Source organism: Grus americana, chromosome 2, assembly GCF_028858705.1.
Source record: "Grus americana isolate bGruAme1 chromosome 2, bGruAme1.mat, whole genome shotgun sequence".
NCBI classification, from domain to species: Eukaryota; Metazoa; Chordata; class Aves; order Gruiformes; family Gruidae; genus Grus; species Grus americana.
Window position 1 is genome coordinate 39,783,760 of NC_072853.1, and position 18,829 is coordinate 39,802,588.

At 39.7% G+C, this 18,829-nt stretch overlaps 1 protein-coding gene across 3 annotated transcripts in view; it reads right to left on the bottom strand.

The window, feature by feature from the left end:
- Positions 1-6,660: 6,660 nt before the first annotated feature.
- Positions 6,661-18,829, bottom strand: part of NKAIN3 (sodium/potassium transporting ATPase interacting 3) — a 379,080-nt gene continuing 366,911 nt past the window's right edge. The window contains exons 6-7 of one of the 3 annotated variants that reach the window (XM_054818646.1): positions 13,570-13,653; positions 8,850-9,882 (exon numbers count right to left, since the gene is read on the bottom strand). In XM_054818646.1, coding sequence (XP_054674621.1) covers positions 9,869-9,882; positions 13,570-13,653 — 98 coding nt within the window. In that variant the 3' untranslated portion in view covers positions 8,850-9,868. Of the gene's footprint in view, positions 9,883-13,569; positions 13,654-15,998; positions 16,049-18,829 lie in introns of those variants that run through there. The other 2 variants (XM_054818647.1, XM_054818648.1) reach the window with 2 other exon arrangements.

The window sequence follows — 18,829 nt, forward strand, 5'->3', positions numbered from 1 at the left end:
TGCAACATACTGACTAATGTTATGCAAAATCATATGTCACACAGAGCAGGCTGAGAGTCATAATAGTTACACTGGATGAACAGACCAAATCTCAAAAGGTAGGAAGCTGCTCTTGTAATGCATTATTCATGGCTGGCCAAATTAACCCTAGAAACTGGAGGTAGGGGAAGAACGCACAATTTATACCTTTTTTTACTCCCCAGAGACTCTGACTCCAATGTCGCATTTTGTCCACACACGATCCCTTTGTTTAAGCAATCTCCAGAAGGAGGTTTCAGGGTGATTAGATATTTCTGCATCGTAAGTTTAAAAACTGACATAGTTACCAATAAATGTATTTTGTTTTGCTGTAATAAACAGTTGCTTCTGAACAGGGAATAACTAATATTTTTTCTGATGAGACTGGCATTTTAATTTATCTGCTTTGTAAGTCATCCTTTGGGAAAACGAACTTTTGGGCAAGTCAGAGAAATGAGGACAATCCCTAAATGCATCAGTAATTTTGTACTGCAGATTACTGCTCCAACAAGTGCATTCCCTGGATAAGGCGGGGAGAACCCATCCATAGCCTTTCTAGACGTACAAAAGTATTTTATTATCACTGAATTAGATTGCATCAAAACCAGGGCACAGCCCTTTTTTTCAAACAGCTATATTAATATGAGAATCTGAATATTCAAAATGCAATTGGTGCCCAACTTTCACATTCACTTTTACGAAGTTAACCTACAAGTCTCTTGCTGAGAGATAAACCAGGTAAAGTTACTCTATTCTCTGCCATGGCGGAAAGACTGTAGTACCCTTTAGAAGAGGAGTTTTAAACTATGCGTAGTCATTTCTCATGTATCCTGGAGGGGTTACCTGGTTTGTGAGTTAACCAAGTCATAGAAAAATCCCCAAAGACCTAACTTTTTGATACCTCATTTCCACTTCTCAAGATGGTGTTTGTGTGCCTAATTAATACATGTTTTTGCTTTAAGTATGTTTTTGCTTTATCTAGATTTCCTTAGATACTCAGGAGCTGACCATTGTATCATTTATTTTAATGTAAAAAAAGTAATCCAGTCTTTGCTAGTGTATCTTATGGACTCCTGGCTCAAGTGAAAATCATATTTTCCTGAGGTTTTGGATTATTATTTTTTTTCCCTTAAGACTTTTAGGTCATGGTAAAATCCAAGTCTGATAGTTACATCTATATTATACACATCTAGGACCGAAATTCCATGTTAGTTATCCAACTGTAAGTTAATAATATTTCTTGTTACTGAAGTGAGAGAAGCAAAGAGTTGATACTGCCCGGAGTGGATAACACCATGTGTTTCCAGCTGATGGCCACTTACTGAAACAAGTTAAACATGGGAATGTAGCTCCACAGGAGGAGCTGCTTATGGGACTGTCGGATTTGGATTACATGTTATGTTACCAATATGTTTGCAGTAAACAGCGAAGTCAGCTGTTAAAAGGAGATCTGCTTTCCAATGCTTCATCCTTATATATTATATATAACCTACAGATTTAATTTTAGCACTCTGAAACGACTGATTCCAGTGGGACTTGTGGCATTTGTCACCAAGTCATGTACCAATAAATGATATGTGCTACTCTTTCTCCTCTGCTGTATTTTTGAAACAGCACTTAAGAGTGTGGTATTTCTTCCACTAACCATGAGGTGGCATAACATGCACAGCAGAACAGCAGTCAAGCCTTCCTTTAAATATTTCTTTGTACATTATATTGCTTGGCATATTACACTTTAGTGGTGAAAGACAGGCTGTAAAACTAGTTGAGCTTTTATAAGCCCTAAACTATTACAAAAGCAATGACAAAGATATATATTTGTGTGCATGTATGTTGTGGTGCTTTTCATTCTAGCAAATAATAATTTTGAGCATACTACTACGTGATGATGTTAAAAATAAAATTGCAATTCTTTTCCTCTTGTTTTCTTTTAGTTTGCTTTCCACTATCTATTCAGTTTTGCTTTTACTGTTTTGCCTTTAGTAAATCTGATTTATTCTTTTCCTCAAATCTCTCTTCCTTCACAGGGCTAGCCTCTCCAGGCTTGATTTTCCTTTCAGATTATTGTAATGTGAAATAGATTTGATGGGTTAAGAATATCCACAAGTTTAATTTCTTACCAACTGGGCAGATTAATAGGAGTGTCTTTCAAGTCAGATACATATGACACACCCATTAACTACATATTTGAGTCTAATACTTCCCCAAACACACAACTTACCTTAACAAGGTGGAGTCTTAATTTGGATAAGAACATCTTTATCGGAGTGCATGAATTTAGTATTTCATCATCAAAAGTGCATCAGAAGCTCATTTCTTGAGCACAGCTTTTTGTATTTGCTTGCTTGAGGAAAAAAAGGCCAAAAATTCTGTAATCCTAAGTAAAATCCAGCACAAAAAGACTTCTTGCAGATATTGAAAACTTCCTGGCAAGCCATAAATCAGCAATGGGACTATATACCATGGGTCTTGCCTCCCTAGTAAACACAGTCTCTATGACAGCTGCCTCATTGTGATCACTGCAGCACCTTATGATAATGGGATGCAAAAGGAAAATCATTTCAAGCTGTCAGTGGACAATGCTTTATAGAGGAAAGATCCCAATCCTCCCCTTCCCAGCCCACGGGAGAGGAGTGTAAGGATGGAAGAGATGGGGCCAGGACAAAGGTGTTACGTGAGCCTTTGTCAGGGGCAGCGGGAGTGGGGGTGCCTGGCCAGGGAAGGCGAGCTCAGAGCTGCAGATGGTGGCCAGACTGGCAGGACTCTGCCTGTACTGAGGGGACCTGATCTCCCTCACAGAATCATGGAATCACAGATTGGTAGGGGTTGGAAGGGACCTCTGGAGATCATCTAGTCCAACCCTCCTGCTACACCAGGATCACCTAGAGCAGGTTGCACAGGATCATGTCCAGGCGGGTTTTGAGTATCTCCGGAGAAGGAGACTCCACCACCTCCCTGGGCAGCCTGTCCCAGTGCTCGGTCACCCTCACAGTGATGAAGCTTTTCCTCATATTGAGAGGGAACTTCCTGTGTTCCAGTTTGTGCCCATTGTCCCTTGTCCTGTCACTGGGCACCATAGAAAAGAGTCTGGCCCCATCCTCTAGACATCCACCCTTTAGATATTTATAAGCGTTGATGAGATCCCCTCTCAGTCTTGTCTTCTCCAGGCTAACCAGACCCAGCTCTCTCAGCCTTTCCTCGTAAGAGAGATGCTCCAGTCCGCTAATCATCCTCGTAGCCGTCCGCTGGGCTCTCCCCGGTATTTCCCTGTCTTTCTTGAACTGGGGAGCCCAGAACTGGACACTGCCCAAGAAGATCAGCCACCATCCAGAGATCACGAGCAAAGGTGGCTGTGACGAGGCAGGTCTGAGGTGGAGCTGGGAAGAGACGTCAGTGAGTTGGGGTCACGGAGGTCCCTGGCCCCGCACTGCTCAGGCAAGGACCACAGCCCAGGGCCTGGGTTTAAATGCACTTAAATTCTGCTCCTGAGCAAATCAGGGGAGGTCCCTGATGAGGCATCCCAGGGTTGTTTTCAGCAGGTTGCAGACCCCATGGGTAGGAGCTGGCTGTGGCAGCCAGTTCCTCTTGCTCCTCTCTGAGCACTGGTCTGCTCTGGGTTTCCTCCAGAGTTGTCAGACAGCACTGGCACCAGGGTGGTTCCTGGGGGTGCTCTCATGGGCCGGCAATGGTCTCGATAGATGTTATTCTGGTCTCCAAACACTGCAAGGGACACTCCCTACTGCAGTCTGCATACAGCCCCTCGTCTAAACTTCAGGGCAAACAGACTTATTTGAATTATAAGGCCTTTAGAGACCAAAACATGAGTGTGAATATGTATGTGTAAAAGTGATATAGAAAGTTACTGGTTATTACACACCTGAGGATCTGGCTGCAACTGATGAGTTGGACAGCTTTACTTGCTAAGAAAAACAACACATTGCAGTGTGGATTATTAATGTCAGACCAAGGTTGTTTAAACAAGTTCTTGGCTTTCATTTGCCCCAGCACTTGGGACTCTCTACCCGCTTGCTACCCTGATTCTGGCTACACAGATAAAGCGGGATAAGTACACCCTAGTGACGTTTCATTGAATAGCATGGGCCAATGTGGGGAACTGACTTGTTTGCTCATGCATGCTCAGTTCTCATTCCAAAAATGTCATGTGCTAGGAAATGCTGTAACCCTTCCTTGTATATGATGCTCTACTAATTGGGCAGGTACACAATGTTGTGGAAAAAGAGAATTAGATTACTCTTGGAATTGCATTCAGCCAATTTATAATTCAGCTCCAGCGAGTCTGCTTGGCACTGACTTACAGGAGGGTTTTGAAAGCATGGTTGAATATGGCTGGTATGAAATAAATAAGAAACTGGGATATAAAGCTTAAAGAAGTGATATTGAGTCCTACAGGGATAGGCAAAATGAGGAGAATCCTTTTTGCCTTCCCGGTATTATTTATGCATGGCTGCTGTTTAGTGACACTATCTTCAGAGTCTGTGGCTGGTTTTGAGAGGCAATAGACCGTGCAAGGGCAGCTATTCCACAAAGCTGTCACGTCCGGGACTGTGTTGTGTGACTGACCAGCAGGTACACATGCAGAGGCAGGAATTAAATCCCGATGTTTAATTTGTTTAAAATCAAAGAGAAACATTCAAACTTTGGCTTGTATGAAGGAAATGGAAATTATGGCAAGAAACCATCATTTATCAGCAGGTGCCTATCAACCTGGGGAAAACAGCACATCTTTTATGCAAGCATTACGTATGCTTACCAGCAAGCACTACAGCCTAGATCTGTGTCCTTAGCTGCTAAATAATTATTTAGGGTCCTGAACAGCCTAGTGCCTCCTTACAGTGAAGCAGAGCGCTGCTGGTACTCCTGGGTTATCAGGGCTGCTCTGACATGCTGTGAGCACACCACCAGCATGCAATGCAGGCATAGCTCTAAGGGGCAAACTCTGCTGCAGTAATCTTGATATGAAATATCTTCTTTACGTGCCCACAGATCTGAATTCCCTGACTGTCCATAACGCATATATTAGTTTGCTCATGAACCTTTTGCAAATTAATGAATCCTTCAGGCTGATCCCCAGTTATGGTTGCAGGGATAGCCAGCTCTCTGGACAGAGAGGAGAGGGAGAGAGACCACTTCTTTAAGGCTCCATTGACGAGGGCACCCTCCACGTTCTGCAGCCCTAACCCATCAAACCTCTGATGTGACCTCAGGGTCCAACCCGACCACTCTGCTGTAAAAGTGCTATTTTGGCAGGTAATGATACGGCCCCATCACTATGTTGGGCACTAAAGAACAGGTTTCTGTCAAAACGCTCAGCATAGTGGGTAAAAGCTGCATTTGTTTGCAAAAAAAGTCCTGCTGACGTGGGAGCTGTATATGGAAGGAACATTTTACCATCTTGAAAAGAAACTTCTTCAGTGTATAAAAAGAGCTCCCAGGTTGTAATTTGTTATAATTAAAGTAGATGAGGCTGATACTGGAAGGAGGCAAACCAATTAGTTTGGGACGTCAATTTTTGTTTGCCACTGTCAAAGTCTGTTAAAGGAACTTGATAGATTGCTGGCTTGGCTTTTCCAGCCAGATAATCCCCACGTGAAAGACAGGCAGGCAGCCGGGTGCAGAGAAGCGCATTGCAGTTGACATTGAAGAAAGACTGCAGCTGCCGATGTGGCACTCAGAGGTGACAATGGTGTTGCAACCCCTGAGCTGCGGACAACTGGATGGAGAGGTGAAACTCAAGATCCAAACATGGAGCAGTTCCCTGCACAGCAGCTGCAAACAAAGAAAGCCTACACTCAAAGGCGTTTGAAAGAGACGAGCCACCAGTTGTTTGGGCTAAAATCTGCCAATTTTTTAGGCAGGACTACAGACTTTTGAGTGACCCAATTATGTGTTTTCAGGTTTTAAACAAGAAAAGTTAGCCTTGTCGCATGCTAACCAGCAACTTTACCCCTAGCTTCAAACTCTAATATCCTTATCAATATATGGTAAATACCATCTTCTGCACTACTGAAAGCAAGCAGCTGTTAAATAAAACCAGGCATAATTCCCATGGTTTTAACTGGTTGAGCTCCATTGAAAATTACATATAGTAGTTAATATCACAGCCTCGCACTAAAAAAAAAACCCCTTCATCCAATCCAGGCTATGAACTGTTTCATATTAGAAAGTTCCTTCAGATCATAATTGAATTTCAAAAAATTTATTTGTTTCAAATTTTTGTTTAAAAAAATCTCTATGGATAGGAAGGAGCTGGGCACATCAGCTTAACCAATAATGCCTCCAGCAACACCAGAAATTGTAATATATAATCATTCTGTGTCACTGTACCAGGCAAAAATCTGTTCATTTCTTGATACAGTTCCTGTTTTCAGGTCCTGAAGATATCAGCTGTGTTTTTTACAAAACTGGTGGTACCTGGCTCAGTCCTTAGTGAACGTGCAGTGCCATATTTCTGCAGTCACATCTCCAGTTTTGGTATCAGTTAAAGTACCATTGCAAATCTGATTTTCTGTATAACTTGAATTAAGCAGAAACTTGGGGAAAGGAAAAAAGTCTAAAAGTTTGAAAGGCAGATCTTCAGCTGTTCTAAGTTGTAACAGTATGACTTATTAATGCTACCAGAACAGTTTATACCAACTGATAATCTACTCTGAGTTTTTAAGACTGTCAGCAAATTCTGTTTTGCAGTACAAACCTGGTAATTTCCTGAAATTGCATGTTACAGTTAAGCTTAGGAAAACTATCCAAGTTTATTTAGAAAGCCCACACTTATTTCCTATGTGGCTGGCTGATCTGGAGCTCTCCTAAGACCTTACTGAAAGTATGTGTTGCAAAAATAAAGGAATTATTGCTCAAGGCTTCCTACAAAAATGTTAGCCAATGTGTTCTAGTGTATTGGAGGACACAGCAATTAACATTCAAATCCATTTATTATTCTCAAGGTTTTTTTCCCCAACACGTACAGATTGATTGGTGCTATTTTTTGTGTCTCAATTTAGAAAAGAACGACAGTTTCCCTCAGCATTGCAGTGTGCATTTTGGCTTGTTCTAATGAAGACAAATTCCTCTCAATCAGGATCGTTCTGCTCATTAAGTGAGACAGATGGCAGACTCGCTGTATTGGTAACGATTCTGAGATTTTAAGCATATTTGGGCTATACTAGTTTGTGTTCCGCAGCTAAAAAGTGATCGATATTTCAGATGGAAGAGAAGTCAGGTTCTGTCCTTGCAGAATTTTTGTGGTGTGTATGCAATTCTTTAATAGCAAGCTGAAAACCTGAAGGACCCACAGAAAGGTAGGGTTTCGACACATTCAGACAAATTTGTAAAACATGGTCTAGCAGACATCTCTGTCTTGGTAGAAAATTAAATAGACGCTTCCAAAGCTCTGCCAGAACAGAGTGTGAATCTGTGCAACCGGCAGGGATGTAGCGCCCCTTCCCCTTCCCCTTCCCCTTCCCCTTCCTTTCCCTTCCCGAGGGCAGCACTGGGCTCAGTTGGAGGCCTTTAATTTGCCAGCACGTAATAATTAACGTCAGGAAATTAATGCTGAAATGTAAAGCCAAAATGGGAACAGTGTTGGTCACAGGAATCGTTGTGCTGGATGTCCATGTCCTGGGCTATCCCTGTACTCGAGAAAGTTGAAGTGAATCAGCTTCTGGCAACCGTCAGACACTGAATGGTGCTCAGTGGATGGTGCCCCACCTCCCAAGTTCTGGAGCCATCATGAACACAGAAGGCTGCAGGCACTGGCTAGGTAGACATCATCACTGTTTAAGGCATCATGTAAAGAAATAAAATAATCCATTGTGTTAAGCAGAAGTAAAATATTACAGAAGTAGAAAAAAATGTTTTTGCCTTATTAAAATATTACAGCTACAAAGCAATTCACACTGTATCTTCTTCATGATGCCTCAAAAATTATATTAGTCATACTAGTTTTGTGATAAACTACCGTTTTTTAATGCTCAGATGAGGTCTTCAGGGTGTGACAAACCTGGTGCTTTGCAGTATTGTAGAATATAGGGGAAAAGAGTGTATGAGGGAACACACAAATACACGAGGACAGATGGCATAATCTTCATACAAAGCATTCCTCTTTTTGGCACAGTCTGCCATCACACACACAGACATACCATTTGAGGTATATCCGGTCCTAGGAATACTAAGAAAGGCTTTTATTCAGTTGTCATTTCTGTCAACTTTGTCTTAACACTTACTTCATACCTGGTTTCAGCGAAGGTTAACCTATGTTCAGGTTGTGTTTTCTCCAAAGACAGTGAGGTCTTTGATTTAACTAGCTGGGAAACAGGTGGATGCACCACAAGAACCTTGTCACCTAAAAATGATAGACTCTACCTCCCTTGTATTTAGGTTTGTGTTAATAAATAATGCAAATAGACTTCAGAAGGGAAAGAATCAAGACAAACCTTCTTTTAGCTCTCATTTGCTCAGACTTGAAAATACATGGTTCAAGAGAAGGCTGCAAATTGAGGATCTAAATGTTGTTGGACCAGAAATTACCAGCTGAAGACTGTTTAGGATATTTATGAAAGAACTTAGTGGACCTCTGTTCAGCTTTTGGTGGAGAGGTAGAGATACACATATCAGAAGGAATATCCTTCCTGACAGTCCCACCAAAGAAACCATAAAATGAGAAAGCACAAAATCAGAAACAGCCCCAAAACCCTGATGAAGTTTCCACTGAATGTTGAGGCACATAGGCTCTGTGGAGAGATGTAACACTCTGGGGCATACAACTGTGCATAGCACTTTGTATAGTAATTAAGAAGAAAGAAAGAAAGTGTTCTGTTAAAAAGATTGCCAGTTCCCCAGAGAAAATAGCTTTGTGTATCACTTTATGCTAGTGGAGACAGAATAGAAAACAAAATACCACAGAGTTACATACATGTTCTTTGTCTAGAAGTATTTACAAATAACTTTACAAATTTTTACACACATTTTCAGGTTTGCTTGTTTACTTTTGAATTAAGAGCAAAATTAGTCCCCAGCGGCTCCTAAGGCTGCAATTGGTGCCTTGTACTGTACATTCATGCTTGGCTTCTTCCTGGGAGAAGGGAGGAAAAGAGTTCAAAAATGTGCAAATCACAGACATCTAAAGAGCCCTGGATGTAAGGGTTCCTAGAGACCAACATCCACAGAGCGGTTGTCCTACTCTCCAAATCAGAGACAGCTACTGGCAATGGGCTGAGGGCAAAAGAGGTTAGGGAGGGAGAAGGAGCCACATATGAATTGCAATAATTAGATGAGTACATTAGTGCTGGAACATCTGGGTAAGAAGAGTCACAGATCAATTCCTACTGCACACAGCAGTTCAAACAATGCAAGGAGTGGACATCGTGAATTCTAAGTACAGCACTGAAATGATCTCTTGTACACTGTCAGGGTTTGACTCCTGCTGCATATTTTGGAGTCAGAATTACTGTTTACTGACACAATCTTGACCAGGCACAGTATGATTCTATCAGTCAAAAAATACTGACTTTTTTGAGAAAGATGCAGCCTTCTCCTAGTTTTCACAGGTTTTGTTTTCATGCCTTAACACTAAGTGTTGTAAAAATATTGAAATTAAAAAAGAAAAAATTTACAATTTACAAGTGTCCATATAAGTAAATTATTCAAAAATTCAAGATCATCTACAAGGATCTACGAAATAACAACGCTGATAATAACACTGAGCCTGTGGGAAGAACAATCCACATGCCGTGAGAAACGGATGGTGGGTTTCTTCCGGAACGATGAGTCACAAGGTTGGTCTTTTCTTCTAAAATCTGTTTCTTCAGCTACAGCAGAAGTCTTGAGTCCGTGTTCATTACTTACTTCGACCTAAAAAGCAGAGTATATGAATTACTTACAAATTAAAACCTATTCTGTTTGTTTATCTTCTAATTTGTGAGACGTAAATTCACACCAGCTGACAGACTAGTAACTAATTAACAAGTCGTTAAAACACCTCTGGTCACTAATTTCCTCAACTGTAAGACCCATGTATAAGGTGAAGAAGGAATAGCTGGGTACAAAACGGTAGCTTTGTATCATGCATACCACAAAGTCAAAAAACGTTTTGGGAAAAATCCTGCAGGTGGTGGCACATGTCTGAAGCTCACATAAGAATAGATTCCTTTTAGCATAGTATATTTTAACAGTGTAAGATGTATTTTCACCAGGTTATAAAATTCTGACATGACCTGGTTACAAACATGTGTGTTTGAGCTGGACTCAGACTATTTACAGTCCTCACCACAACCACACGCCTGCTGAATCTGTCTATTCTCACATAACTCCCTGTAAACCATGTTCGCTTGTGAAATCTTGGAAAATCTATGATGGCCTTTCGTAGCAATTTTACAGTGGGTAGAGTCTCAGGAGAAGACACAAGCACGACAGGACCGCATAGAACCATCACAGAGCGGTGACGTCTCCACTGGCAGAGTTTCTCGGATACTGAATCAGTCCCACGAGCAGAAGTTAGCAATGTCCCTGGAAATGCTAGGGACATCCCTAATTGCAGTTAGGGATTTGGTGTTTGTCCAGACAGGCTTGCCCAAAGCTATAGTAGCACTGGATCAGATGTACTCATCCAAACAGAAACAAGGCATATGTACACTTTAACTTCTGCAAACCATTAATAATAATAATAATAATAATGATGATGATGATGATTACAAACCCTAATGCAAGCCAAAACACAACCTTCTTTCTTTTTTTTTTTTTTTTCCTTCTAATCCCCATGCTTCTCTCTTTTCTATGTAACAGTACATGAAACAATTCTAATTACTACCAAGTGACCCGGCTGTTGATATTGTGCTTGAAACAAAAGAAAACACAGCAGTCTTCTTTATAGTCCATGTGCTTTAGTCCCAATGAGAACATGATGATTTTTTTTTTCCACTCCCTCTGTTGTCTCCTGCCTTACACACATCTTAACTGAAACTGTGTTCAGGGCAAAGATCCTGCTTCTCCTTGTCTGGTAGCCTAATGAAGTTATAGGCAGAACGAAGAGCAAACAGACAAGCTATGATCACTCAGATTTGCATTAAAAAAATATTCCCCGAGAGAATAAGTTCAAATTTAACCTCTTCTCAGGGGTGAAAAAGAAAGCTAATCTGAGACTTGCTAAACATTAATAATTACAGCAGCACTAAGCAGACATTATACTGAATATGAGTACTCAAAAAAACTAGACCGTCTTCTACGTAGTTTTGATTAGGCCACAGAAGCTTATATTTTCAATGGGCAATGTTTAGTTAATTTATAAATGAAATAAGGGAAATAAAAGGAGTGAGAAAAAGGGAAATATATCCAAGCTTTCATCTATAAATAGCGGCACACTAATTTTTCCCATGAATAAAGTGGAAAGGATGGCAAAAGATCTGTAACCTTTATTAAGGGTTTGAATGTATTTAACAAGCTTTATTCGTGTTCAATTCTAAGTGAACAGCCTGGATACCAGAAGTAACATTTCTTAGGGATACTATGGATTCTCAGACTACATATAACTGATACAGATAGCAATTAACTTATCAAAAGAAGTTAAGAAGGCTGATGTGCTGCAGACAGATAAGCATCTGCAAATTTCTGGCACAATTCACTGACTATTCAAATTGTTTCCAGCAATTTGGCTTTTAATTCAGACTTTCATCACTGATATTATTTGTCCTCCCTGCTTTGGTAGAGATCCTCTCTGTATCTTTCAGTGTATAAAACCAAAACTTCAATAAAGAAGAAAACACAGTATGATTTGTCTTCCAGTTTTTTACTTCTAGCAGCCATAAAGAGGCCAGAGAGGGTCCTCCCGGCTGTACGAGAATACCCATACGTGGGAAATGGGAAGATGCCATTTATTCTCCAGTATTGCAAGCTCACCAACAACCCCAAAATCCTTTGAGCTACTTAACTAAATTCTACTATCAAAGAAAAAATTCTCAGATTCTGTCTTTTCTACTGCAAAACAAATGAACAGATTTTGCAGGAACACATTTATATATCTTTTGTGAAAAATCTTTTTTCCTTCTCCTTTAGTTATACTAAATTTCCTAAGAAAGTACTAAACATTCATTCACCTAGTCCTTTAAAATTAACCTGAATGCAGTTCTAGAGATTAAAATCTTTTGTAGAGAGGTGTAAATGTTGTAGCTGTGGCTTGCTTCCTCCTGGATACCAACTTCACTCTTTTCAGTCTAGCAGCTTATTCAGAACCGTCAAAACCTCATTTTGCTGTCATTTTTCCCACAGAAAATGCAGCAAAATTGGCATTTAATGAAATATTACTGAAAATTCAGATTCCAGTTTAGAGGGTGTACTTAATGCCAGGCCAAACCGTTCATTGTTTCATTTTGTTGTCTTAATGTGATAATTCTTCCTGTTCTAACATAGACCATCATACTGAGACAGGGCCTTTTCTCCTTTTCAGGCCTTCGTAATCCTACAATATTTGCTCACTAAATGTGAGTAAAATTTTGTCTGTGTTTATTTCTACAAACTGAAAGCTGCAGCATGAATAAAACATAGTTAAAAAAAATGCAAAAAGTAATAAAGACACAAGGAAAGTTCAGGTGTCAGGTGCCGACTCAAACATTTGTTTAGCAATTCTCCACTTTAAATTTAAACTCCCAGCACATGTACACATGCATACACCAGGAAAAAAACTTCAAACCCATTTTAATTCTGTTAACCAGTAAGTAAAATATGGTGAGTCATTGAATCAGTTTCAGTCAATTAGCTGCAAATGTGTTTCATGTTATATTTAAGATGCATGGAAGGCCCAAAGGTAAATTTAAAACCAGAAAGCATCAGGGCAACAACTTGCAAACATCTAAGAAGGATTCCCAGATTAACATCTTCTATTTTACCACTAATACTATGAAATATCATCTTGAAGTTATCCGAGCTTCTGTCAAAATATATGTACTAGTAATGTCTCCCCGTATCTTAATTTATTCCAAATAAATTGAATAGATATGCATCCAAAATTATTCATTAGGTAGCAGAGTAGGAAGAGTCTAGGGAAACATGCAATTTTCATGGTGGGAGCAAATAAATGATGACAAAGAGATACTGAACTTCTGGTGAAACTCTACAGATAGATAGATTTTAAGCTGACTAGCAGTTTTTCAGCAAACATTTTTCTTCCAGTAGCTAGACAAATGTAAAAGCTTCTGCTTTTCCATAAATGGGTTAATCTCATTAAGTTTTATGCAGCAGCAGCAGCCATAAACCAGCTCTTTTCTTGCTAAAAATTCAGCAGGGAAGCAATTCCATCCTTCACTGAGAGCCTCTCCTTGCGTTAAGCCGAGGCATGACGTGGTGATATCTACTAATCCTTGCTTTAGCAGATATGTCATCAATGACAAAGTGTCCTTACTCACATGTTTTAGGTGGATTAATTTTTAATTAAATTCTAATTAAAATATAATTAAATTATTAGTCACTGATGCCAAAATTATTTCAGGAGAAGGTTAGCTTTCAGTCCAGTTAGAAGGATTAATGTGGTCCGTAGGACCAGAACCTTACCTACAGGCTTTACAGGCTTTAACTCAACATGTTCCTGGGGGGGCTGTCGGTAGGAGTATGTGTCAAGTCCGCCTATGAAATCAACTGAAAATACAACAGTTCCAGAAATGAACAAATGGAAATGAAAATATGTCAACTGAAAAAGAAATATGGACAAATTATGTTAAAAAAAAAAAAAGTAAGCGCATGCACAGGTTTGCATTCTAGAAATAAACAAGTAGGTAACAATGCTGCGGAAGCTGCTTGCAGAGGTCTCCGTGCCCTGTCTTGCTTGGGGCCCATTTGGCCCCGCGCTTGCCAAGGCGGGCTAGCGGCTGGCGGAGCAGACATGCACACTCCGGCCAGCATGCGTGCAAAAGGAGCATTCACAGACCTGCAGGGCACATAAACAGAAACCTCTGTGGGGTGATGAGGCTGCTGCTCTTTAGGGCAATCTCAGCATATATTTCATAATTCACTTTCAACTCCTTTTGAAGTGTTTAGAAATTTAGGCAGTGGAAACAGCTTAGCTCATGAACCTAATTTCACCTAAACCTTTACAAATCGATGGACTTGCAGGAATGTAACACAACAACAACAAAACCCAAAGATGTGTCCGCTGAGTTGAGAATAAACAGGAGATAACCGAATGCATCTTCTCTGCATGAACTTGTGGGGACAGGAAGCCTTTTCAGTCTTTCAACTTTGTCTCAAGATTTCTGTGTCAGAAATACTGTGGGGGATATCTGCTCTTGAGAATTTTTTAGTTCCTTCTATGGTCATAATGATTTTAAAATAAGACATTTTAGTCTGAGTCTTGTATCTTGTTATTTTTTGTATGATTTTCAGCAGCTTCAAGAAGCCACACGTCCAAGCTGTCCTAGAAATCTAAAAGCAGGTTCATGGAGAAGGTTATTTTTCTGTTGATTTAGATGGGCTTTTTGCAGACCTGTGCAAAGCTGACAGATTCACAGCACGTTAGGATTCTTTGATCACATGGAAAGCAACTGCCTTCATTTGTTTATATATAGGCATATATTAAAAGTCCTAAACAGAGATTGGATCCTCATTGTATTGATCAGTGCATGAGCACCTAATAAGAAACAGCCCCTTCCCAAGCAATGTGTGCCCTAGGTAAACAAAGAGAGAAGATTGCTCATCCTGGATGAGGGGATGGGGAGATGAGGCTTAGAGATTGAAGGACTAATGAAATACCCACTGAAATCTGTGGAAATGCTCCTGTTGATTTGAGTTGCCTCTCCTCTTGAGTCCAGGAAAGGGGTAGCTTAGCTCAAAACTGAACTTTTACTTCAATCACACAGCATCACCCTAGCTGCAAGACTTTTTTCTTAAAACTGTCTGAGCAGAACATAAAGCTGAAGAGCTAGCCCAGCCCGAGTGCCAGCCCTAGCCTGTCTGCACCTCCTCTTCATACTGTATTGCTTTTGTGTTGCAGCTCTCCTTCAGAAAGCTGTCACTAAATAAAATAACATAAATCAAAATTGACTTAAGCACTAAGGGCACCGAACCCTCACATGGAGACATATTTGCAGATGCATTTTTGTAAAAGCTGATTTTTCAAATATCTAGATGTCTAATGTAAGAAATAATTACTGATTCTTTTTTTGGAATAAATTGTGTCCATAGTGATAGAATTTGGTTTTGTGGTTATGTTATGTATGTTTTCTCTGCTTTCTGAAGTAGGTTTTTTTTTTTTTACTGTGACGTTGTGATAGAAGGAGTTAGAAAGTATGGTTTTGAGATAATTCACCACTTCAGAACCTCACATCATTCCTCTTAGCGATCACAAGCATCATCCGTAACTATAAGCAGGGAGAGAATTTAAAGTAACTAGTCCTTCTACCAACAAATCTTTTGGAGAAAGAAATGAAGTCAATATGTATTAACGATTGACAACATAGACATGTCTTTGTCTGACAAAGAAAATACATTTCATAGCACCATCCAACAAGTTTTGAGATGAGCTGCTCAAACCTGTTTAGCTGAGGCTTTTTCTTTTGCAATCCAAGATGTGTTATACAGTATTAAAGTTGAAGTTTGACTTAAAATTCATGTGAAGCTAATTTTCAAGGCAAGAAGCTGCTCTACCACACAAGACAATAGAATGTGTCATTTTTCATTATATACTCTATTTTATGGCTGATAGCTCTTTAATATGAAGATTCATCATCAGTTATTTAAATTATAAGTTACTTTTTATTTTAAAAATTCAGTCCGATTTTACCTGATATTTTCACCACTTATGTCTAGTAGACTCCCAAGACTAAGACCTCAAATGGTCATTAAATATAGTGATTTGAATTTTTATTTTCATTCGGTTTGAAGATATTACTATATGTGTTTTACTTCAAGCAGACATCTTACACATCCAACTTTGATCAAATACTTTAAACCTCTACATTGACTAAACTTTTAGGATGCATACTTCCCTCTGTTTAGTTGTCCAAAAGTAAACAGCAGAAACATCTGTATAGGTTTCCTAAGGGGAAAACATTAGTTTAAGGATAATATTGAAAAATTATTTTTGTTTATTTCTGGCCTGGTTCATGGATTATGGATAATTTCTGCCACAGATTCATAGGACTACAATAATTACTTTCAGAAAGTAGCATATACCTGGAAGAAAGTTCAACAACAACAACAACAAAATAATTTTATATACAGTTCTATAATTCTATGCATTAAATTTAAAGAAAAAAACCCAACACAACAACACAAAAAACAACCACAACTTGTTAGCAGTAGGGATATTCAGTCACTAAACAAGGAACACCCCACAGAGTCCAGTCATTAACTGCAGTCGTGCAGAGAGAAACTTAAAATCCTAGGGAGAGGATTTTTTAGCACCCCACAGATAATAGCAGGTTACAGCAGAAGCTAGTTATTTTATCTGCAGCTGGCTGCAAAACATGATCCATATTCCCAGGGAATTGCTCTCTCCTTGTGTCACCTCAGCTTTGTGGTCATGCTGGATGCTTAATGGCCAGTGTGAAATGTTCCTTTAGAGTTCACTACCTGCTGGGCTTGGAAGCGCAAATCTGTGCTGGCTCTCCACCGCGGGTAGTCCATTAAAATGATGTTCACTCACTCACGGGCCATATCAGAGGAACAGTTGTCATAATCTGAGCGAGAAAAGTGCAATACGCTGCTGGCTGGAGAAAGTGTATCCACTGTCATCAGTAATTTTGAGGGTTATTCTTTTCTAGACAGATGACATTTAGGTTTGCCTTACTACTATTAATCCAGCGCATTCGCCCATATGCCAGTTAAAATTTGCTTTCCTTTGAAGTTAGCGCAGAAGAATCAGAACTCTGAAAAAAAATCCTTTCTCCTTTCCCACCCTCTCATCTGGAATTCAGCTTCTCTGGCGCCATCCCACTGACCTGCTGGCAGGCCCTGTGCAAACAGCTGCCAGAGCTTGTCAGCCCATTGGTATATTACTAATTTCTCCTTTCAAAGTTGGCAAATTCTAAGCGTGTCTGGAGGTGCAGGGTATGAGCAGTGCAGAAATATGCAGATAGCACAATTTTTAGTAAATCCTGCAGCCTCTTGGCCTGGAATACCTTAGATCCTACTGATGCTTGCCTCCCCGTTTTATAAATGAGAGTAAGCCTGAAAACTGACGTCTTGAATGGCTGGCACCTCCAGCTCTCCTCTTTCCAAGAGAGGGGTAGGCTAACAGCTGCCTGAATGTGTGTTTTTATGTACAGAAGTTTTTTCTTAAACCTATGGGGTTTCAAATAGTATTTTGCATTGAATGATTTTCCTTGTGCTGAGATTTTTTTTTGAATGGCAATATATTAATGCAATTACATCCATCAAGAAAAGGTATGTAACTGGGGAGGGTGTAACCAGGTCATGTAAGTGACAGGTGGTAAGAAAAGAAGCCAAAGTCAACAAGAAAGAGGAAGCAAAAATGAGGGATTGATGATAAGACAGTGCTAGTTGCATAAAGTCCAAACTTTGGACTTTCCAGTGTTTGCACTTGTAGCTTATATACACTTCCCAATAAACATAGGGTTTTTTTTCCTAGGGTGTCTACTTTTTCAGTTGCCTTCCATTCTCAGGAGACACGCTGTTCTTACACCCTTCACTGAACCAGCCAGACTGACCCAGCTACCTGTCTGGAGCCAATACTATCCATTTTCCCCTCTTCATACTAAGCCTCGAGTCACGTAGCAGAAGAATCACACATTCCTTTGCAGGATCCCAGGAATAGCTTCTCATTTATATAGAGGACTAAAGGAGGGAAAATGCATGCAAGACAATTAAGAAAGGGAGAAGAAGAGACATCGGTAATCATATGCGGCACTGTGATCGATGCTCTGTCTCTATAAAGTACTAGCAGAAGGTAATCAGGTTAAAACAGGATAAAGCAGTAGAAAATTACTAAGAGACAACCTTTTACATAAACTTTTTTTACTGGACACTAGAAGGGGAATATTTCAGGGTTCCACAGCAATTATTAAGATTTTGCGCCAGTTTTTCTTCTTAGTCTCTACCTAGTGAGATAGATTGTCATTTTAAAAACTGCCCTACATCACCTACATGTGAGTACCACACTTCTCTAGAGGACTGCGCTGAAAGAAGCATCCTCTCACAAATTGCCTTAAAAAGGGCACTGGTACAGAAATTTTAACTAGATCTTTGCTGTTGAACACTCTCCTCATTGTATCAGTGTCGTGACATCCAAGATTTAATATTGGATATTCAGACATTTTTTTATTTTCCAAGAATACGACTGCCCAGCAAGATGAAAAAAGTATGAGGAAGGTCAAAGTTGTTAGAAAGTGAAAGTGGCTCAAACCTTCTTATCCCAGAGCCTTGAGTCCTTCCAAATATGAAAATACCTTTCCAAAAAGTACCATGACTTTGAAAGCTATTTACAGCCATACCATCCCATTACTGAAGTTAAATGACAGGCTGTCTGATTACGGGTTTTTTCTTAAAGTATTTCTCAATCACTTTCAGGTCATTAAGGATTCCTGGCCACTACATGGTAAAAGCTCCTTGAAGAGTACAGTCATCATGCATAAGGTCTATAGGAAAAATATTTATCACAAGTTTATTATCACTAATTTAGTATAAAAAAAGAATATACTTTAAGCTGCAAATATGTAGGAATTCTTTCCTTTAGGCTTCAGCAAACATCCGTTTTTCGTGACATCGTGCTTTCTGCAAAACCACATGCAGAACTTAACTTGATGAGAAATAGCGTTCCATTTCGGTTTAAAATGTTATATCATACTGTTTCCAAATA